Below are 23479 nucleotides of genomic sequence, written 5' to 3'. Positions count from 1 at the left end.
GAGCTGTACCACGCCTTCGCCATACTTTTCTCTTTCTATCATTCTAGTAGAGGTTGATCTTGATTTCATCTGTCCAAAGAATGTTCTTCCAGAACTGTGCTGGCTTTTCTAGATTTTCTTTATAGCAAAGTCCAGTCTAGCCTTTTTATTCTTGATGCTTATGAGTGGCTTGCACCATGCAGTGAACCCTCTATATTTGCTTTCATGCAGTCTTCTCTTTATGGTAGATTTGGATATTGATACACCAACCTCCTGGAGAGTGTTGTTCACTTGGTTGGCTGTTGTGAAGGGGTTTCTCTTCACCATGGAGATTATTCTGCGATCATCCACCACTGTTGTCTTCCGTGGGCTCCAGGTCTTTTTGCATTGATGAGTTCACCAGTGCTTTCTTTCTCAGGATGTACCAAACTGTAGATTTTGCCACTCCTAATATTGTAGCAATTTCTCAGATGGGTTTTTTCTGTTATCACAGCTTAAGGATGGCTTGTTTCACCTGCATGGAAAGCTCCTTTGACCGCATGTTTACTTCACAGCAAAACCTTCCAAATGCAAGCACCACACCTCAAATCAACTCCAGGCCTTTTATCTGCTTAATTGAGAATGACATAACGAATGGATTGCCCACACCTGTCCATGAAATAGCCTTGGAGTCAATTGTCCAAATACTTTTGGTCCCTTTAAAAACAGGGTGGCACATGTTAAGGAGCTGAAACTCCTAAACCCTTCATCCAATTTTAATGTGGATATCCTCAAATGAAAGCTGAAAGCCTGAACCTCAACTGCATCTGAATTGTTCTATTTAAAATTCATTGTGATAATGTCTATAACCAATATAATAAAAATGTTGTCTCTGTCCAAATATATATGGACCTAACTGTATAAGGCATTGATAATGAAAAACAATAAAATCTGTTTTATTCTTGGCAGATGACTGTGGTGTCAAACCAGATACATATGAAAAGCATGGCATTATTCCAGCTATACCTCCAGCCATTCAGAGCAAAAATCAATCATCGGAGCCTTTTCAATCAGTCACCTATTTGGATTCAGCACCTACTGTTAAGCAGAATGAAAGCCACAAAAGTGATGTTGAACATCAAATAATTCCCACAGAAAAACTATTTTCCTGTTCAGAATGTGGGAAATATTTTAAACATAAATCTACATTGCTTGTATATGAGAGAAGTCATACAGGAGAAAAGCCATTTTCATGTCCAGAATGTGGGAAATGTTTTGGACATAAGTCACATTTGCATACACATTACAGAAGTCACCCAGGGGAGAAGCCTTTTTCATGTTCAGAATGTGGGAAATGTTTTATCAAGAAACTAGATCTTCTTAAACATCAAATAATTCACACAGGAGAAAAGCCATTTTCATGTCCAGAATGTGGGAAATGTTTTCAACATAAGTCAAGTGTGCATACACATTACAGAAGTCACACAGGGGAGAAGCCACATTCATGTTCAGAATGTGGGAAAGGTTTTATCCGGAGATCAGAGCTTCTTAGACATCAAAAAACCCACACAGGTGAGAAGCCATATCCATGTCCAGAATGTGGGAAATGTTTTAGCCGGAGACCATTTCTTCTTAAACACCAAAGAATCCACACAGGAGAGAAGCCATATGCCTGTCCAGAATGTGGGAAATGTTTTACCCAGAAACCTGATCTTCTTAAACATCAAAGAATCCACACAGGAGAGAAGCCATATCCATGTCCAGAATGTGGGAAACGTTTTATCCAGAAACGAGATCTTCTTAAACATCAAAGAATTCACACAGGAGAGAAGCCATATCCATGTCCAGAATGTGGGAAACGTTTTATCCAGAAACAGGATCTTCTTAAACATCAAATAATTCACACAGGAGAGAAGCCATATTAATATCCAGAATGTGGGAAATGTTATAGTACAAGTACAAAACTTGTTGCACATCAGGGAAGTCATACAGGGTAGAAACTATTTTTTATGTTCGGAATGTGGGTAATGTTGTTCCTGGGAATCATATCTTTGATCATCTAAAAACTCATGTAGAGTGTGAAGAAAATAATCAATAAAGGAAATTAATCAGGCAGTAGAGTTACATTTAGTTGACAAAAGGGTGAAACTGGATATACCAGTATTGTCAGCGCAAAGGGGCTTTTGCTAGAGGTAGGTGTCAATCCTGGCACCTCAGTTCCTGGATTCTCTGCCTAGAGGGTCATTAGCAAATGGTCTGTACTGGCAGGAATATTTCCTATTGCCTGTATAGGAAGGCACAGGTATTTGAAAGGGCACATCTTGGCTCATCCATCCATCCATCCATTCATAGACAGCATCTTTAAACCCTTTCCCAACTTGCGCCCTATATATACACAGAAGCTATGTTCCCACAAACCGCCATACAGATATGGCGCTGTGATCAGCTAGATCATCGATCTGTCATTATACGGGTAGGTTCACACGGCGTTTTTGCTGCTTAATTCTGACATGTCATGATTAAGGGAGCTTAGTCTCCAGAAACGCGTTGAGATTCTTACCCATATGGTTCGTGCTGAAGTCTGTATCCTCTATGTTTAAAGTTTGTGAATAAAGAAAACTCTTTTATACGGATTCGGTGAAGCTGGACATTTTCTTCTTTTTTGGACTTTATATGCTTGGACACAGCGGATGCGTGCTCCCGAAGATTGGTTTATGCATTTAGGGTGAGCTGGTTTATATTCCTTCTTTCTATGCTTTTTTTCTGCAGCAAAACCTGATTTCTTGGCAGGAAAGCAGGTTTAGATGTGTTTTATTTGTGCTTTTTTTATGCGTTTTTGGCTCTTTGTGCATGCTAATAAAGTTGAGTTCCCCCAGAGGAAAAAAAAAACTGCTTCCTATAGAGCCACACATATTTCACTATGAGTAGAAAATGAGAGTGTCACGATATGGTATGAAATATCATAAGTAGTTCTCTTGCTAGCCTGCGTGGGCTAAGCCCCCCTTCTTGGAGTGATACTGCAACAGTTTGTAGCTGCAAATTCCTGGCTTTCCTTCTCGAGAGAGTGTGGGGGTTAGGAGAGCCAAAGGCATTTACGACCGGCATTTCCTGTGTAAGCTCTTGTTCAGCTATAAGTGAAGTAGAAACTTCGAGGATCCATGAAAGATTCTTTGTTTAGTTTTTGTTAGATATTAGGCAAACGATTTAAGCTAGAAATACGAAAATATATATTCTTATTCTCACTCGGTGTATCTACCCATCCCGCGAAACACGGGTTTCTAACTCCATCTGGTAAAGAAGTAGGGATTTCTCTGTAAATATGTATCCCAGATAGGACATATTTGATCTCATTAGAATGCTCACGTTAATCCGAGATGAATGATGGATTTGTGTAGGACTATAACATGTTTTGTAGCGGAGTTATCGAAATTAGATATAGATTAGAAAAAATGAGTTAACTGAAGAGGTAGAAGGGACGAGGTGATCCAACCCCTTTCTGGGATGTTACAGGCTTAAGCTATAACTGTCTGCCCACATCCCCAGCTTCCTTCTTGTCCTATTTTCCTGGAAGAGCTGAGTACATCCCATGAGCTGGGACATATGGAAAACTGCCCTAGCCTGGTTGCCTGTCATGCTTTAAACATGTGAGTGTTGTGAATTCTGTGGCAAAGCTCCCTCCTGTGGTCACAAGTGGTACTTCGGCTGATTCTCTCTGTGAGCTTCTGTTGGTGGAGGGAAGTGGTACTGCGGCTTCTGAGTTTCCTCCCTCAGGTGATCTGGTGAGGTCGTTAGGTGCTTCTCTACTTAACTCCACCTAATGCTTTGATCCTTGCTTCCTGTCAATGTTCCAGTGTTGGACTTGCTTTTCCCTGGATCATTCCTGTGGCCTGCTGCTCTGCATAGCTAAGTTCTTCTTTGCTATTTGTTTGCTATTTTTTCTGTCCAGCTTGTCTAATTTTTTGCTGGAAGCTCTGGGACGCAAAGGGTGTACCTCCGTGCCGTTAGTTCGGTACGGAGGGTCTTTTTGCCCCCTTTGCGTGGTTTTCTTTAGGGTTTTGTGTAGACCACAAAGTTACCTTTTCTATCCTCGCTCTGTTAAGAAAGTCGGGCCTCACTTTGCTGAATCTATTTCATCTCTACGTTTGTCTTTTCATCTTAACTCACAGTCATTATATGTGGGGGGCTGCCTTTTCCTTTGGGGTATTTCTCTGAGGCAAGGTAGGCTTATTTTCTATCTTCAGGCTAGTTAGTTTCTCAGGCTGTGCCGAGTTGCATAGGCAGAGTTAGGCGCAATCCACGGCTGCCTCTAGTGTTGTTTGGAGAGGATTAGGGATTGCGGTCTGCAGAGTTCCCACGTCTCAGAGCTCGTTCTATGATTTTGGGTTATTGTCAGATCACTGTATGTGCTCTGACCGCTATGTCCATTGTAGTACTGAATTGCCTTTCAGAACAGTGAGTGTTACTTTTTCTCATTTATTCCCTTTGTTATAATTACCCTTGTACATATTTGCAATTGTCTCATTTGTAACATCTTTATAAAATATTTTTGATAAAGCACTGCCTAATTTTTTATGGGATATAATATTTAATATTAGTTCGTTCTCCTGTTCTAAACCGTACCCTAAGTCTTCTGAAGGGAAATACGCTACTGTTACTGTTGTGTTGGGTTAGCTTCGGACCCGTTAATCGAAGCTGGTGGCAGCATACATTTTGTACTGGGTAGTTGGGTGGCGTTATAGCGACTACAGCTTTGATAATTATTGATCCTGCCTAAGTGGGAGTAGTTTATCGCGTCGCTGCAGCGTGCCCAATAGCCAGTACATAGCAGGCAGCCTTTCTGGCGACTAATTGCCCAGGGTGCAGTACCTAATCTGACCTGAGAGTAAGGGGGGCGCCAGAGAGCTGCAAGTGTTAAGTGGAACTGTAAGCGGGATATACATAAATCCCTGCAGTTCGTGGTGTATAGAAAAGCAGTGGGATACCTAAAATAAGCCCCTGCTGTAAACTAAGAGGTCAATAGCCTTGTGTGTGTGTTTTCTCATCACATTGTTAGCAGTGGAGGGATAACTAAGATAAGCCCCCCTGCACATGTGATAGCCGTCTGTTGGCCCAAAGCTACCCCGACCCGTGACGTAGGGGTGACGGTCACGGTGTGAATCCTGACCCATTGGTGACAGCGGTCAGGGGATTCGTGACAGCAATTGTTTTTAGAAGAAAAAATAATATATATATATATATATATATATATATATATATATATATATGTATATTATCACAAATAATAAAAAAAAAAAGTTACCTCCATGATTAGTTTGGAAACATTAATGCTCATCCTCCTGTACCAAGACATGACTACTACCAGATGCTCCCTCACAATAGCTCACTATAAGGACACTTCACTACCTGACACTAGCGCACTGTCACTATGGACACCTCACTAACCACACCCCAAGCTCTTGGCTTTGAGGTCACTTCCTGCTGGCCATGACTTTTCTGCAGCATTTTTTTTCAACACCCATTCAAGCCAATGGGTTAAAAATGCTGAAAGAAGTGAAGTGTAGCACCCCCAGATGCCACAATGGCGTTGCCTTCCTCACGAGGAGGGTGATGTCATGCCTGGAGGTAAGGAGGGATCCCTTTAGCAGGTAATACAAATGTACAACACCTTCCTGACTCCAGACCAGAAGGAAGAGCTCTAAACCCGGTTTCAGAGGAACTTCCCTACAAGTTCTTGTCTGGAGGCGGGGTTAGTTAGTTCAGTGTAAGACTGCGAAGGGTGAGGAAGCATGTAGGAGAGAGACTGGGAGAGGAGCTGCGATTGAGCTCTTCCCAGTATTAAGCGCAAGAGAAACGGGACATCGGTGTCAGTAGTTGTATGGGTACTAAACGGCCCAGCAACTAGAATCTTAAGACAGAGGATTACAAGTCTCCTGTCTCATCTAACACCTGGAGGCACCACAGCAATTTAGGAGTCTGGGGCTGCTAGAGATAAGCTAGTGCCCATGAAAGGCTCATGCTGTTAACCATATGGGTTAGGAGTAAAGGTACCGTCACACTAGACGATATCGCTAGCGATCCGTGACGTTGCAGCGTCCTCGCTAGCGATATCGTCCAGTGTGACAGGCAGCAGCGATCAGGCCCCTGCTGTGCGGTCGCTGGTCGGGGAAGAAAGTCCAGAACTTTATTTGGTCGCTGGACTCCCCGTAGACATCGCTGAATCGGCGTGTGTGACACCGATTCAGCGATGTCTTCGCTGGTAACCAGGGTAAACATCGGGTAACTAAGCGCAGGGCCGCGCTTAGTAACCCGATGTTTACCCTGGTTACCATCCTAAAAAGTAAAAAAAAACAACCGCTTCATACTTACCTACCGCTGTCTGTCCTCGGCGCTCTGCTTCTCTGGTCTGGCTGTGAGCGCCGGGCAGCCGGAAAGCAGAGCGGTGACGTCACCACTCTGCTTTCCGGCCGCTGTGATCACAGCCAGACCAGAGAAGCAGAGCGCCGAGGACAGACAGCGGTAGGTAAGTATGTAGCGTTTGTTTTTTTACTTTTAGGATGGTAACCAGGGTAAACATCGGGTTACTAAGCGCGGCCCTGCGCTTAGTAACCCGATGTTTACCCTGGTTACCGGGGACCTCGGGATCGTTGGTCGCTGGAGAGCTATCTGTGTGACAGCGCTCCAGCGTCCAAACAGCGACGCTGCAGCGATCCGGATCGTTGTCGGTATCGCTGCAGCGTCGCTTAGTGTGACGGTACCTTTAAGGAAATTGTACAGCTGAAAACATCATCTTGTCTTGTAAAAAACAAGCCGCCATACGGGTCCATCAGCAGAAAAATAAAAAAGATAGCTCTCATAATAAAGCGATTCTATTTTGAATAAAATAGTTTTGGTTGTGAAAAAGCACTAAAACATTATCTATAATATAACGCTGGGAGCGTCACTCTGTCCGCAGCCTTTATAGACTGCGCAGGCGCAAGCGCCGGCGCAGTCTGGGCCTCACAGAGTGACGCTCCCGGGAGATCGCGGTATGCGTTCACACTGAACGCACATCGTGATCTCCAACAGAGAAGCAGGGACCGCCAGGAGGGTGAGTATCGGCCATATTCACCTGTCCTGCGTTCCACCGCTGAGTGCCGCCATCTTCCCGGTCTTCGGCCTGTGACCTTCAGTTCAGAGGGCGCGATGACGCGCTTAATGCGCGCCGGCGCCGCCCTCTGACTGAACAGTCACAGCCAGGAGACTGGGAAGATGGCGGCGTGCAGCGCTGGAACGGGACAGACAGGTGAGTATAGTAAGTGCTGGGGGGCCTGAGCTGGCGGCGATACTGGCACCTGACCCCCACAGCGCGCCGGTGTCCCCGCCTGCTCAGGCCCCCGGATGGGTGCAGCACATGACAGGATGGGGACGCAGGATGGTTGCAGCACATACCAGGATGGGGATGCAGGATGGGGACGCAGGATGGTTGCAGCACATGACAGGATGGGGACGCAGGATGGGTGCAGCACATGACAGGATGGGGACGCAGGATGGGTGCAGCACATGACAGGATGGGGACGCAGGATGGTTGCAGCACATACCAGGATGGGGACGCAGGATGGTTGCAGCACATACCAGGATGGGGACGCAGGATGGGGACGCAGGATGGTTGCAGCACATACCAGGATGGGGACGCAGGATGGGGACGCAGGATGGTTGCAGCGCATACCAGGATGGGGACGCAGGATGGGTGCAGCACATACCAGGATGGGGACGCAGGATGGTTGCAGCACATGACAGGATGGGGATGCAGGATGGGTGCAGCACATACCAGGATGGGGACGCAGGATGGGTGCAGCACATGACAGGATGGGGGCGCAGGATGGGTGCAGCACATGCCAGGATAGGGACGCAGGATGGGTGCAGCACATGACAGGATGGGGACGCAGGATGGTTGCAGCACATGACAGGATGGGGGCACAGGATGGGTGCAGCACATGACAGGATGGGGGCGCAGGATGGGTGCAGCACATGACAGGATGGGGACGCAGGATGGGTGCAGCACATGACAGGATGGGGATGCAGGATGGGTGCAGCACATGACAGGATGGGGACGCGCAGCGCTGGAACGGGACAGACAGGTGAGTATAGTAAGTGCTGGGGGGCCTGAGCTGGCGGCGATACTGGCACCTGACCCCCACAGCGCGCCGGTGTCCCTGCCTGCTCAGGCCCCCGGATGGGTGCAGCACATGACAGGATGGGGACGCAGGATGGTTGCAGCACATACCAGGATGGGGACGCAGGATGGGGACGTAGGGTGGTTGCAGCACATACCAGGATGGGGACGCAGGATGGTTGCAGCACATACCAGGATGGGGACGCAGGATGGGGACGCAGGATGGTTGCAGCACATACCAGGATGGGGACGCAGGATGGTTGCAGCACATACCAGGATGGGGACGCAGAATGGGTGCAGCACATACCAGGATGGGGACTAAGGATGGGTGCAGTACATACACAGGATGGGGACGCAGGATGGGTGCAGCACATGACAGGATGGGGACGCAGGATGGGTGCAGCACATGACAGGATGGGGACGCAGGATGGTTGCAGCACATACCAGGATGGGGACGCAGGATGGTTGCAGCACATACCAGGATGGGGACGCAGGATGGGGACGCAGGATGGTTGCAGCGCATACCAGGATGGGGACGCAGGATGGGTGCAGCACATACCAGGATGGGGACGCAGGATGGGTGCAGCACATGACAGGATGGGGGCGCAGGATGGGTGCAGCACATACCAGGATGGGGGCGCAGGATGGGTGCAGCACATGACAGGATGGGGACGCAGGATGGGTGCAGCACATGACAGGATGGGGATGCAGGATGGGTGCAGCACATACCAGGATGGGGACGCAGGATGGGGACGCAGGATGGTTGCAGCACATACCAGGATGGGGACGCAGGATAGGTGCAGCACATACCAGGATGGGGACGCAGGATGGGTGCAGCACATACCAGGATGGGGACGCAGGATGGGTGCAGCACATACCAGGATGGGGACGCAGGATGGGTGCAGCACATGACAGGATGGGGACGCAGGATGGGTGCAGCACATGACAGGATGGGTGCAGCACATACCAGGATGGGGACGCAGGATGGGTGCAGCACATGACAGGATGGGGACGCAGGATGGGTGCAGCACATGACAGGATGGGGACGCAGGATGGGTGCAGCACATACCAGGATGGGGACGCAGGATGGTTGCAGCGCATACCAGGATGGGGACGCAGGATGGGTGCAGCACATACCAGGATGGGGACGCAGGATGGGTGCAGCACATGACAGGATGGGGATGCAGGATGGGTGCAGCACATACCAGGATGGGGACGCAGGATGGGTGCAGCACATGCCAGGATAGGGACGCAGGATGGGTGCAGCACATGACAGGATGGGGACGCAGGATGGTTGCAGCACATGACAGGATGGGGGCACAGGATGGGTGCAGCACATGACAGGATGGGGGCGCAGGATGGGTGCAGCACATGACAGGATGGGGACGCAGGATGGGTGCAGCACATGACAGGATGGGGATGCAGGATGGGGACGCAGGATGGGTGCAGCACATACCAGGATGGGGACGCAGGATGGGGACGCAGGATGGTTGCAGCACATACCAGGATGGGGACGCAGGATGGGGACGCAGGATAGGTGCAGCACATACCAGGATGGGGACGCAGGATGGGTGCAGCACATACCAGGATGGGGACGCAGGATGGGTGCAGCACATACCAGGATGGGGACGCAGGATGGGTGCAGCACATACCAGGATGGGGACGCAGGATGGGTGCAGCACATGACAGGATGGGGACGCAGGATGGGTGCAGCACATACCAGGATGGGGACGCAGGATGGGTGCAGCACATGACAGGATGGGGACGCAGGATGGGTGCAGCACATGACAGGATGGGGACGCAGGATGGTTGCAGCACATACCAGGATGGGGACGCAGGATCGTTGCACCACATACCAGGATGGGGACGCAGGATGGGTGCAGCACATACCAGGATGGGGACGCAGGATGGATGCAGCACATACCAGGATGGGGACGCAGGATGGTTGCAGCACATACCAGGATGGGGACGCAGGATGGTTGCAGCACATACCAGGATGGGGACGCAGGATGGTTGCAGCACATACCAGGATGGGGACGCAGGATGGTTACAGCACATACCAGGATGGGGACGCAGGATGGGTGCAGCACATACCAGGATGGGGACGCAGGATGGGTGCAGCACATGACAGGATGGGGGCGCAGGATGGGTGCAGCACATGACAGGATGGGGACGCAGGATGGGTGCAGCACATGACAGGATGGGGGCGCAGGATGGGTGCAGCACATGACAGGATGGGGACGCAGGATGGGTGCAGCACATGACAGGATGGGGACGCAGGATGGGTGCAGCACATGACAGGATGGGGATGCAGGATGGGGACGCAGGATGGGTGCAGCACATACCAGGATGGGGACGCAGGATAGGTGCAGCACATGACAGGATGGGGATGCAGGATGGGTGCAGCACATGACAGGATGGGGACGCAGGATGGGTGCAGCACATGACAGGATGGGGACGCAAGATGGGTGCAGCACATGACAGGATGGGGCGCAGGATGGGTGCAGCACATAACAGGATGGGGACGCAGGATGGGTGCAGCACATAACAGGATGGGGACGCAGGATGGAGCAGTACATGACAGGATGGGGACGCAGGATGGAGCAGCACATACCAGGATGGAGACCATATACCAATATAAATGCTCTCCACCCGGGCGTAGAACGGGTTCAATAGCTAGTATATATATATATCTATATATATAATTGCCTAAGGGTTTTTCCGTCTGTCTGTCTGTCTGTCCTGGAAATCCCGCGCCTCTGATTGGTCGAGGCCTGGCGGCCTCGACCAATCAGCGACGGGCACAGTATCGACGTAGAAATCCCGCGTCTCTGGTCGAGGCCTCCAGGCCTCGACCAATCAGCGACGGGCACAGCGACGATGATGTCATAAAGGACGTAGACATCCCGTGTCTGATTGGTCGAGGCCGCCAGGCCTCGACCAATCAGCAACGGGCACAGTATCGACGTAGATGTCATAATGGTTGCCATGGCGACGATGATGTCATAAAGGTTGCCTCGACCAATCAGCGACGGGCACAGTCTGCCACGAATTCTGGAATCATCATTGTCCATATACTACGGGGACATGCATATTCTAGAATACCCGATGCGTTAGAATCGGGCCACAATCTAGTATTATATATATTTGTCTAAGGGGTACTTCCGTCTTTCTGTCCCGGAAATCCTGCATCACTGATCAGCGACGGGCACAGTCCGATTAGTCCCTCTCCTACTCCCTTGCAGTCAGTGCCCGGCGCCCGCTCCAGAATCCCCTCCAGTCACCGCTCACACAGGGTTAATGTCAGCGGTAACGGGCCGCTCTGTATCCCCAACTATTTACTATTGATGCTGCCTATGCAGCATCAATAGTAAAAACTAGCTGAAGAGCCCGGCGTTGCCTGGGCATAGTAAATATCTGTGGTTAGTTATAGCACCTCACTTCTCTTATTTTCCCATCACGCCTCTCATTTTCCCCCTCACATCTCTCATTTTCTCCCTCACTCCTCTCATTCCCCCCTAACACTTGTCATTTCGACCTCACATCTGTAATTTTCCGATCACTCCACTATTTTCCCTCACTCCTCTCATTTTGCAATCACACCTTTTCATTTTCACCTCACACCTCTCATTTTCACCTCAGTATATACATGTTTGTCATCTCCCTTATATATAGTATACACCTGTATGTCATCTCCTGTATATAGTATATACCTGTTTGTCATCTCCCCTGTATATAGTATATACCTGCTGTGTCATCTCCCCTGTATATAGTATATACCTGTATGTCATCTCCTCCTATATATAGTATATACCTGTATGTCTTCTCCTTCTATAGATAGTATATACCTGTATGTCATCTCCTCCTGTATATAGTATATATCTGTGTGTCATCTCCTCCTGTATATAGTATATACCTGTATGTCATCTTCTATATAGCATATACCTGTATGTCATCTCCTCATGTATATAGTATATACCTGTATGTCATCTCCCCTGTATATAGTATATACCTGTATGTCATCTCCCCTGTATATAGTATATACCTGTATGTCATCTCTTCCTGTATATAGTATATATCTGTCATCTCCTGTATATAGTGTATATCTGTGTGTCATCTCCTCCTGTATATAGTATATACCTGTGTGCCATCTCTCCTGTATATAGTATATACCTGTGTGTCATCTCCTCCTGTATTAGACCGCATTCACACGTTATTTGGTCAGTATTTTTACCTCAGTATTTGTAAGCTAAATTGGCAGCCTGATAAATCCACAGCCAACAGTAAGCCCTCCCCCTGGCAGTATATATTAGCTCACACATACACATAATAGACAGGTCATGTGGCTGACAGCTGCCGTATTTCCTATATGGTACATTTGTTGCTCTTGTAGTTTGTCTGCTTATTAATCAGATTTTTATTTTTGAAGGATAATACCAGACTTGTGTGTATTTTAGGGCGAGTTTCATTTGTCAAGTTGTGTGTGTTGAGTTGCATGTGGCGACATGAATGTAGTGACTTTTGTGAGATGAGTTTTGTGTGGCAACATGTGTGTAGCAACTGTGTGTCGAGTTGCATGTGACAGGTAAGTGTAGCAAGTTGTGTGCAGCAAGTTTTGCGCATGGCGAGTTTTGCGCGTGGTGAGTTTTATGTGTAGTACCTTTTGAGTATGTGCAAGTTTTGTGTGAGGCAACTTTTGCATGTGTTGCAACTTTTGTGCATGTGGCAATTTTTCCGCGTGTGCAAGTTTTGTGTGTGGCGAGTTTTCCATGAGGTGAGTTTTGCACTTGTGGCGAGTTTTGCGTGAGCCTAGTTTTTGCATGTGGCGAGTTTTGCGCGTGGCGAGTTTTGAGCTGCGACTTTTGTGTTTCGACTTTTATGTGGCAAGGTTGGTGTATTTGTGGTGAAATGTGTGCTGAGGGTGATATGTGTTCAAGCACATTTTGTGTGTGTGTTCATATCCCCGTGTGTGGTGAGTATCCCATGTCGGGGCCCCACCTTAGCAACTGTACGGTATATACTCTTTGGCGCCATCGCTCTCATTCTTTAAGTCCCCCTTGTTCACATCTGGCAGCTAGTAGTAGAAATTCACCGCACACTCTTGTTTGTAAGTTTGCAAGCGTGTTTTCACAATTTTATTCCAAAGATAGTGTCAAACAGATAAATAAACCACAAGCAGTGCAGTGATATACTTGATATAAAACCCAACGTTTCGACCCTCCAGGGTCTTAGTCATGGGGTTACTGGAGAGAATAAGAAAACAAAGAATAAGGGTCTGGTTCCACGATCAGGAAACGCTGCGTGTCTGACGCTGCATAGAGCCGCAGCGTCAGACACGCAGCGTCCAGATGTTACAGCATAGTGGAGGGGATTTAATGAAATCCCATCTCCACTATGCGTGGTAACACGCACGCGGCGGCCCTGTGACTCCGGACATGCTGCGCGTCTTTTCAGATCGCAGCATGTCCGTATATCTTGCGGCGACGCTGCGTCGCCGCAAGATATAGCACAGGGCCCTATGGTGGGGAGCGATGATGCCGGATGTGTGCTGTGAACACATCCGGCATCATCGCGTCCCAGAAAGGGGGCGGGGCTACCGCAGAGCGGCTAAGCCGCTCCGGCGATACTGCCGGCCATCCTGACCGTGGAAACATACCCTAAGACACTGAATACTATATATATAATTTACATAATTTACAAAGGGATACAAGGTAACAATTTGAACCAGATAGCATAAATGATAACGGTTACCAACATAGAAAAATGCATAGAACAGAGATAGGACAACCAGTAATAGTTGGTATAAACTAGAACAAGACATAGCACAATGTAGTAGCGATCCATGACTTTTTAGTGACATAAAATAAGACAGGCATATATTACCTTGGTTGTTGTACCCAGAGTAGAGGGTAAAGAATGTGGAAAGGGACCCTTGGTGTTTAGGTGCCCGAGACTGTAATGAATAAAGGGGACGTTACAGGAAAAGTAAAGATATAATCAAAAGATGCTAGCCTTGGAATGTAGGTGGCTATCTGTACATAATACGTGTATTAACTAGCTAGTATAGTAAAAAAGGGGGGGGAGGCATAGTAGTGGTTTAATAATGACGCCATACCCAGTAATAGTACCGTAATCTTATGAACAAGAATGGCATGACCGTGGTCACTTGGAGATGTTGCCTGATATAATAGGGAGCTAATAAATAGTGGCAATAATGCTGCAAAATATTGTAAATAAACACCTATAAACAAAGGCACCACACATTAGTACTATAAAAAAAATCACTTTATTAATAGAAAAAAGACCACAGCCTGATCTATATTAAAAAAAGCCATAACAGGCATACTGGTAAGACATAACAAACACAGAACGGGTAGACAAAACCTGGTAGATAATAACAAATCATTATATATATGCACTAAGTGTGACAATAAAGGCTCTCATTACATCAAAGACATGCTATGTATCGCGGTAGGGCAATTATGGAGTCACTTTATTAACTCCAAGACAGTGCTATAGTCACTGTGCACCAAGTACAGGTGTACATATATAACGGTGCTGGAGCAAACAAAGTAAATCCACATATATTTACATCTGACTCATTAGAACAAATCAACATACGTTGTAACGTGAGATTAAATAGGCCAAAGACACCTAATATGCACAATGTCAGAAAATTACCAGAACATATGCCCTGCTACAGAGTATATACATAGAACATGTGTTACCCGTGTACAGGAGAGGAACCAGGGGTCTACCACACCCTGGTTGTGCCGGTCTATTACCTCTAGATGGCGCCATTGTTAGATCCAGACTCTGATCTAATGCTGTTGTACACCAGCGTTATTTGTGCTGGACGTGCCCTTTCTTCACCACCAGATGGCGCCGTTCCCCGGCTTTGAAGTCACTTTACGTCATCTCCATCTGCGGCCGGTTAACCGGAAGTATTATCTCGGCACAACTAGGCACAGCGTTTATTAATTACTATATTTCGGCGGGCACTTCACCACACAAGCGTCGCTGTTTGTACGTTTGTTTTGTAGCATTTGTTACATGATTTTATGGATGCATCCTTCTTGCGTTTACCGCTGCCATGACAACGGTCAGTTCCGGTTTACCCTGGCGCAAGGATTACGGTTTTCTGCAGCTGCATACACTTATGAGACCAATTGGTGTGTAAAAAGGTACCTCCCCAACGTCTAACCACCCCTGGACGAAGCATTTCACTGTGAAACGCGCGTCGGGTGTGGTAGACCCCTGGTTCCTCTCCTGTACACGGGTAACACATGTCCTATGTATATACTCTGTAGCAGGGCATATGTTCTGGTAGTTTTCTGACATTGTGCATATTAGGTGTCTTTGGCCTATTTAATCTCACGTTACAACGTATGTTGATTTGTTCTAATGAGTCAGATGTAAATATATGTGGATTTACTTTGTTTGCTCCAGCACCGTTTATATATGTACACCTGTACTTGGTGCACAGTGACTATAGCACTGTCTTGGAGTTAATAAAGTGATTCCATAATTGCCCTACCGCGATACATAGCATGTCTTTGATGTAAGGAGAGCCTTTATTGTCACACTTGGTGCATATATATAATAATTTGTTATTATCTACCAGGTTTTGTCTACCCGTTCTGTGTTTGTTATGTCTTACCAGTATGCCTGTTATGGCTTTTTTTAATATAGATCAGGCTGTCGTCTTTTTTCTATTAATAAAGTGATTTTTTATAGTACTAATGTGTGGTGCCTTTGTTTATAGGTGTTTATTTGTAGTTTGGTAATCCACATAAGGATATATTATAGGTGTTATATGCAAAATATTGTAGCAAGAGTAGGTGGTTGTGGCATAAAAAACTGAGAGGTATACCCGCTACCTAATGTAGTGGGGAGCTGCATTAAAGAGTCTATAAGGACGCCGTATGGAGCTAATAAATAATAGCAATAAGGTACAATGCTGCAGAATGTGGTTGTGGCACAAAGAACTGACAGGTATACCCGCTGCCTAATGTAGTGGGGAGCTGCATTTAGGAGTCGGGGAGCTGCACTTAAGGGTCTATGAGGACGCCGTAGTAAGGTAAAGTAATGAAGCCAAGTTTATCTGCTTGTTGCGTGGTGTAGAGTTATAGAGCGGCGCATCCGCGCCCTACTCAGTGTGCGGCTGTTTGGCATGTGCTGGGAAGGTGCTGCGGCGTTTAAATGCTGTGCCCATATCGCTGGACCGGAAGTGCGTCACCGAATGCGTTAGAATCGGGCCACCATCTAGTAAGAGTATAAATGAGGTATTGCTGTAATCATACTGATCGAAGAATAAAACTGCCTTATCAATTTTACTACATGTGGAACAGCATAAAAAAATATACATGAATTACTTTTTTTTTGTTCATTCTCTCTCCCAAAAATCAAAATAAAAAGCGATAAAAAAAAATGTTGTGTCCGAAAATTATACCAGTAAACGTCAACTTGTCCTGCAAGAAACAAGCCCTGGCGTGACTCTGTCAGCAAAACCATTGAAAAATTATAGCTCTCAAAATATGACGCTGCAGTTTTTGCAATAAAAGCGTCTCTGTGTGTGACAGCAGCCAAACATAAAAAATATATAAATCTGGTGTGACAACACAGCATTTTATCTAAATTATCCACACGTCTATTTTCTGTAAGCCAGGAGGATTAGATTGTTATCTATATGTTGAGTTTCGAATTTATATGTTTGTTCTTCAGTTGATCAAGAGCCAAACACTGTTGTCATATTAGTCTTAAGTGTTGATTTTTGATCATTTTGAATAAATGCGAATTAACCTCATCACATCTTCCTCTTGACCTCTGGATGCTGGCTTGAATGACAACAGTTGTGAGCTATAAAAGTGGAATGTCTAACAATATACATCCAGAGAACCAAGAGATCCAAAGAACCAGAGACTCTTTAGAAAACCACAATCAGGAACATTCTACAGGATAGCTGCCGGATCATGGCTCCATCACGAGGGAAACAGATTTGACATTTTACAGGCTTAGGGGACCACGGCCCCATCTGAAAGAATAAATATCTGATCCATTGACCATCTCTGTACAATATATATGTTTGAGGTAGTCAGGATTAGTACACACTGGTCACCAGAGCCCCATGGGTCTGTTTGGGAAGGCCAGGATTGGCACCCACCGGTCACCTGGCTCCATGAAGATGTTCAGAGAAGCCAGGATGTGACCCTCTAGTCACCTCGCCTTGTACCTCAATGTTCTGTCAGCTTCCTAAGCTTGTTATTACCTCCTCATGTGTGTTCAACAGGTGGGGTAGTCGGCCCTGGAAGATCTGAAGTCACAGCTTCTCTTATCCCGGCGAGTCAGCGAAAGTGTTAGACTCTAATTTTTCAACATCTTGGGTATTTTGCTGGGACTTGTCTATACTGTATGTTATTTGCCTGTTTTGTGGTTCAATAAAGTATTGCCACACTGTTTTACCTGTGTTGTCTGAGTAGCATTATGCCCATAGTAAAAGGTTAGTGGGCGTTCGGTGGGATGATCCCTGGTCAATGCAGTTTCGGCTAGCAGACTAGAGCACCCGCTGACCCCTGTGTTTCAACATCTGGTATTACTGTAATCGCACTGACCAGAACAAAGTTGCCTAATCACTGATACCACACGATGAACAGCGTAAAAAATAAATAAAACCAATTCTTCACCTGCTTTTGATTTGTTCATTCTGCCTCCAAAAGATCACAGTAAGGCTGGGCTCAGATTTATTTTGGGCTCTATGCTGAGTGCTTACACCGAGGTTTCCATGTAAATCTCTGAAATATGTGATTCAGATGAAACCTCTCGTGGAAGATTCCCTATGATGAGGCAGACGGAGTCACTGTGAATGCCATGTGGCTTTCTATGATCCGGCGTTGTCTGTCTTTTTAGGTATCCATAAAAGGGCTGTCAACCAGTTTTGCACAACTCTGAAAAGGACATCACTGAACGGAGTCCAGAGTAACTCTGCTGCTGCATTATAGTGACTAACTTGGGGGTCTCATCTGAATCAGGTCATTCAGAGATTTAGATTTAAACCCTGATGTAAGTGCTCAGAGTAGAGCGCTGGATAAATGTGATCCCAAATGTTATGGAAAATGTGCCCTACAAAAGCTTTAAATCAATCCATAAAAAAAACAAGTCCCCACTCAGGTCCATCACCTGTCAATGGAAATATAAGTGACTTCCATGCTACTGGTAGCACAAAGGCTCTGGAAAAGCACTATGGCGCCTGACCTCCCAAAAGAAAGTCAACAAATTCTGTGCTCCCAAATCCAAATGCCCCCTCCCTTCTGATCACCATAGTGTGTCTAAACAGCATAGAGCATCCACATATTTGGCATTTCTGTACTGATGACAGTCTGCCTAATTTGCAGTTGTGTGTCTACAGAGTCATAAGCCGGGAACTACCACATACTGGTGAATGCAACGTACTGGGCACTACACGGTAGGGGTACCACAATGGCAGTTTACAAATTTCACTGAGCAACATCCACTGCTGCTTGTTTCTGGAAAATACATATGGAGTCAAAATCATCACTACGGCTATTTGCACACGTTGCGGATTGGGGTGCAGAATTTTCCACACAAAATCTGCATCTCCTGGCAGAAACCGCAGGTGCGGATTTGCAGCGGATTTTAATTAATGCGGATTTTCTGCGGTTTTCTATAATGGAAGGGTGCAGAAACGCTGCAGTTCCGCACAAAAGAAGTGACATGCAGTTCTTTTCAATCCGCAGCGGATTCAGTGCGGATTTTTCCCCTATTGATTTACATTGTACTGTAAATCACTGCGGAACTGCAGCGTTTCTGCACGGAAAAATCTGCTGCGGATCCGCACAAATTCCGCATCGTGTGCTAATAGCCTACTAGTGAGTATACTTGTTGCTCGAGTTTATCTGAGCACGCTCGGGTGGTCTCTGAGTATTTGTGACTGCTCGGAGATTCAGTTTTTGTTGACACATCTGCATGATTTACAGCTACTAGCCAGCCTGAGTACATGTGGGGGTTGCCTGGTTGCTAGGGAATCCCCACATGTAATCAAGCTGTCTAGTAGCCGCAAATCATGCAGCTGCGGCAAGGAAAGCTAAATCTCTGAGCAGTCACAAAATACTCTGAGACCCCCCCCCCCCCGAGCGAGCTTGGGAAAACCCGAGCAACGAGTATACTCGCTCATCACTAGTCACTACAGTTGTAGATAAATTCCAAAAGGGGGCTTAATGTCCAAAATGGGGTTACTTGAGGGGATTCTGCTCTTCTAGAAAAATCTGCACTCCAGGAGGAAAATAGCACTTCATCCCTCCTGAGTCTCACCATATTGCTAAGCAATACTAAATCAAAATTTGGGTGGTAAAAATTTACTTATTTTTTCTTCACTGCCTAATGGTATAAAATTCTGTGACACACCTGTGGTGTTTATATGATCATTGCACCCATAGATTAATTCATTGAGAGGTGTAGCTTGTAAAATGGGGTAACTTATGGGGGCTCTGGTACTCTGGCACTTCAGGGGCTCTCCCAATGTGACATTCTCCCTCAAATCAGTCCAGCAAAATGTGAACTCCAAAATGTCGCTTCTTCCCTTCAGAGCTTTACTCTGTGCCTAAAAAGTAGTTTATGGACAGGTATGGAGTATTAGTGTACTCAGGAGAAATTGCACAACAGATTTTGGAATTTATTTTCCCGTGTAACCTTGTGAAAAAAAAAAAAAAAAGGGGGCTAAAAGAACATTTGTGGGGAAAAATGGGATTTTTCTATTTTCATGGTTCAGCGTTATTAATTTCTGTGAAGCACCTGTGGGTTCAACGTGCTCAATACACATCTACATAAATTCCTTGAGGGGTCTAGTTTCCAAAACGGGGTCAACTGTCGAGGTTTCCACTGCTTAGGCACATCAGGGACTCTCCAAACGTAACATGATGCCTGCACAACATTCCATCAAAATGTAAGCTCCAAAACATCACTCCATCTTTTCTGAGGCCTGCCATGCGCCCAAACAGTAGTTTCCCTCCATTTATGGAGTATCTGCATACTCGGGAGAAATTTATCAACAAATTTTGGGGTCTAATTTTTCTTGTTACCTTTGTGAAAATATATCAAAATTGGATCTAAAGAAAAAAATTTGTGAAAAAAAGCTAAATATTAATTTTTTCCATCCACATTCCAATAATTACTATGAAGAGCCGGAAGGGTTAATAAATTTCTCTTATGTCATTTTGAACACCTTTAGTTGTGCAGTTTTTAGCATGGTGTCACCTTTGAGTATTTTCTATTGTATAAATTTTGATGGAAAAATGAGAAATCACTCGTCAACTTTTACCTCTATAACTTGTGAACAAAAAAAATTATGCTTCAAAAATTGTGCTGATGTAAAGTAAACATATGGGAAATGTTACTTATTAACTAATTTGTGTGATATAACTCTTTAAAGGGACACTGTCACCTGAATTTGGAGGGAACAATCTTCAGCCATGGAGGCGGGGTTTTCGGGTGTTTGATTCACCCTTTCCTTACCCGCTGGCTGCATGCTGGCTGCAATATTGGATTGAAGTTCATTATCTGTCCTCCGTAGTACACGCCTGCGCAAGGTGCAATCTTGCCTTGCGCAGGCGTGTACTATGGAGGAGAGAATGAACTTCAATCCAATATTGCAGCCAGCATGCAGCCAGCGGGTAAGGAAAGGGTGAATCAAAACCCCAAAAACCGCCTCCATGGCTGAAGATTGTTCCCTCCAAATTCAGGTGACAGTGTCCCTTTAAGGGCTTGCAGGGAGGAGGAGGTAGGAGACTCTCAGAGCAACGTGATCACATCGCGTTGCTCCAAGGGTCTCAAGGAAGCACTCAGGGAGCCCCCTCCCTACACGATGCTTCCCTGTGCTGCTGGAACGCTGCGATCATGTTTGACCGCAGTGTTCCAGGGGTTAATGTGCCAGGAGTGGTCCGTGACCACTCCTGTCACATAGTGCCGGATGTTAGTTGTAATAATCAGCTGACACCCGGCGGCGATCGGCAGCGCTCCCCCGTGAGAGCGGCTGATCGCCCATGACGTCACTGGGAATTAAGTCCCAGGTCACCTCGACGGGATAGTACGTCAAATGGGATTAAGGGGTTAAGGTCATAAAAAGTTAAAGTTTGAAAATTGCAACATTTTTTCTAATTTTTGCCAAATTTCCAATATTTTTACAAATAAATGTAAGTCGTGTCAAACATTTTTTACCACTATCAGGAAGTACAATATCTTTTTTAATTCAAATAAATTTTTATTAAGAATAACAAGGCAATTAACATGTTACATTTACATTTTCAATATAGAGTATTTCCCCCCCCTCCCCCTTCAAACAGCCCCCTTCGATCCCAAAGCCCCCCACCCCCACCCCACAAAGCAGCTCATCTTGTTAATTACTACCATCATTAAAACAATAGAGTATCTAATCCCTCAACCATTCGTATAAGCCACACTTCACATTACTATCCCATAGCAATCCATGGAGACCACATTTTATTGAACGTTTCAGTTTTCCCTTCTTCTTAGGAAGTACAATATCTAACGAGAAAACATTCTCAGAATCAGTGACAGTGGTCAGAATTGTAAAAATTGGCCTGGTCAGGAAGGTGAAAACAGGCTTTGAGGTGAAGTGGTTCAATAGACCAATCCAATCCATCATGGAAAAATGAGCTTATGGTCCGGTCTATAAAAAGCTGGGTTACACAAAGAGAAGTGTTCACATGTGGGGTCAGCTTAACCCCTTTCTGCCATCCGACGTACAAACGCGATGTGATCGCGCTGTTCTGAGGTTTTCTCTGCCTGCAGACCCCCAGATCCAAGATGGCCGCGGGGTCCTTCCGGGAGGTGGCTTCTCAGTGCCTGCTGAAAGCAGGACCTGACAAGCCTCCTTCGCTGCCTGTCAGATTGCTGATCTGACACAGCGCCGTGCAAAGTGTCAGATCAGCGATCTGACTTAATACAGTGATGTCCCACCCTGGGACAATGTAAAAAATAAAAATATTATACTGTGTAAAAACATTTTTTTGAATTCCTAAATAAAAATAAATAAGTATTGTTCCAATAAATACATTTTTAATGTAAATTTTTAAAAAACAATAAAAGTACACATATTTAGTATCGCCGTGTCCGTAACGACCCGACCTATAAAACTGTCCCACCCCTTCAGTGAACACCATAAAAAAAAAATAAAAACGAGGCAAAAAAACAATGCTTTATCATCATACTGCGGAACAAAAAGTGGAATAACACACGATCAAAAAGACGGATATAAATAAACATGGTACCGCTGTAAATGTCATCTTGTCCCTCAAAAAAAATGAGCTGCCATACAGCATCATTAGAAAAAAAAAATGAAAAAGTTATAGCTCTCAGAACAAAGTGATTATTTTTATATAAAATGTTTTTATTGTATAAAAGCGCCAAAACATAAAAAAAAATAAATGAGGTATCGCTGTAATCGTACAGACCCGAAGATTAAAACTGCATTATCAATTTTACGTGAAATGGTATAAACGCAGCCACCCAAAAGAAATTCATTAATTGCAGGTTTTTGTTCAATTTGCCTCCCAAAAATCATAATAAAAAGCGATCACAAAATGTCATGTGCCCGAAAATGGTACCAATATCAACGTCAACTCATCCCGCAAAAAAACAAGACAAAATATGGAAAAATTATAGCTCTAAAAATTTGGTGATGCAAAAACTATTTTTTTTACAATAAAAAGCATCTTTTAGTGTGTGACAGCTGCCAAACATAAAAATCCGATATAAAAACCCATTATAAATAGTAAATCAAACCCCCTTTATAACCCCCTTAGTTAGGGAAAAATAATAAAATAAAAAATGTATTTATCTCCATTTTCCCATTAGAGTTAGGGTTGGGGCTAAAGTTAGGGTTAAGGTTGGGGCTAAAGTTAGGGTTAAGGTTGGGGCTAAAGTTAGGGTTAGTGATGGGGCTAAAGTTAGGGTTGGGGCTTAAGTTAGGGTTAGGGTTGGGGCTAAAGTTAGGGTTAGGTGTTATGATCTGGTGGCCTTGGAGCAGCATGAGACGTACTCTGGAGAAGGTGGTCCCTGTACTGACCGCAAACCCTGAACCTAGCAGCGCAACTAAAAGTAGCCGTGGGGGGTACCTAACACTCCCTAGACCCCTCGACACAGCCTAAGATCTAACTACCCCTAAAGACAGAAACAGGAAACCTATCTTGTCTCGGAGAAAATCCCCAAAGGATAGATAGCCCCCCACAAATATTGACTGTGAGAGGAGAGGGAAATAACATACGTAGATATGAATTCAGATTTTAGCATAGGAGGCCATACTAGCTAAAAAGAAAGAATAGAACAGAGTACTAT

The 23479-nt window shown here is 45.7% G+C and overlaps 1 protein-coding gene across 2 annotated transcripts in view; it reads left to right on the top strand.

Moving 5' to 3' along the window:
* Positions 1-4562, top strand: part of LOC138666903 (zinc finger protein 773-like) — a 54445-nt gene extending 49883 nt beyond the window's left edge. The window contains exon 7 of one of the 2 annotated variants that reach the window (XM_069755084.1): positions 928-4562. In XM_069755084.1, the coding sequence (XP_069611185.1) occupies positions 928-1883 (956 nt within the window). In that variant the 3' untranslated portion in view covers positions 1884-4562. The remainder of the gene's footprint in view (positions 1-927) is intronic. The other variant, XM_069755083.1, reaches the window with a different exon arrangement.
* The last annotated feature ends 18917 nt before the right edge of the window (positions 4563-23479 follow it).

The sequence above is a fragment of the Ranitomeya imitator genome, chromosome 2, assembly GCF_032444005.1.
Source record: "Ranitomeya imitator isolate aRanImi1 chromosome 2, aRanImi1.pri, whole genome shotgun sequence".
Classification (NCBI taxonomy): Eukaryota; Metazoa; Chordata; class Amphibia; order Anura; family Dendrobatidae; genus Ranitomeya; species Ranitomeya imitator.
Note: the sequence above shows the minus strand (reverse complement) of the source record. Positions and strands in the feature narration are given on the sequence as shown.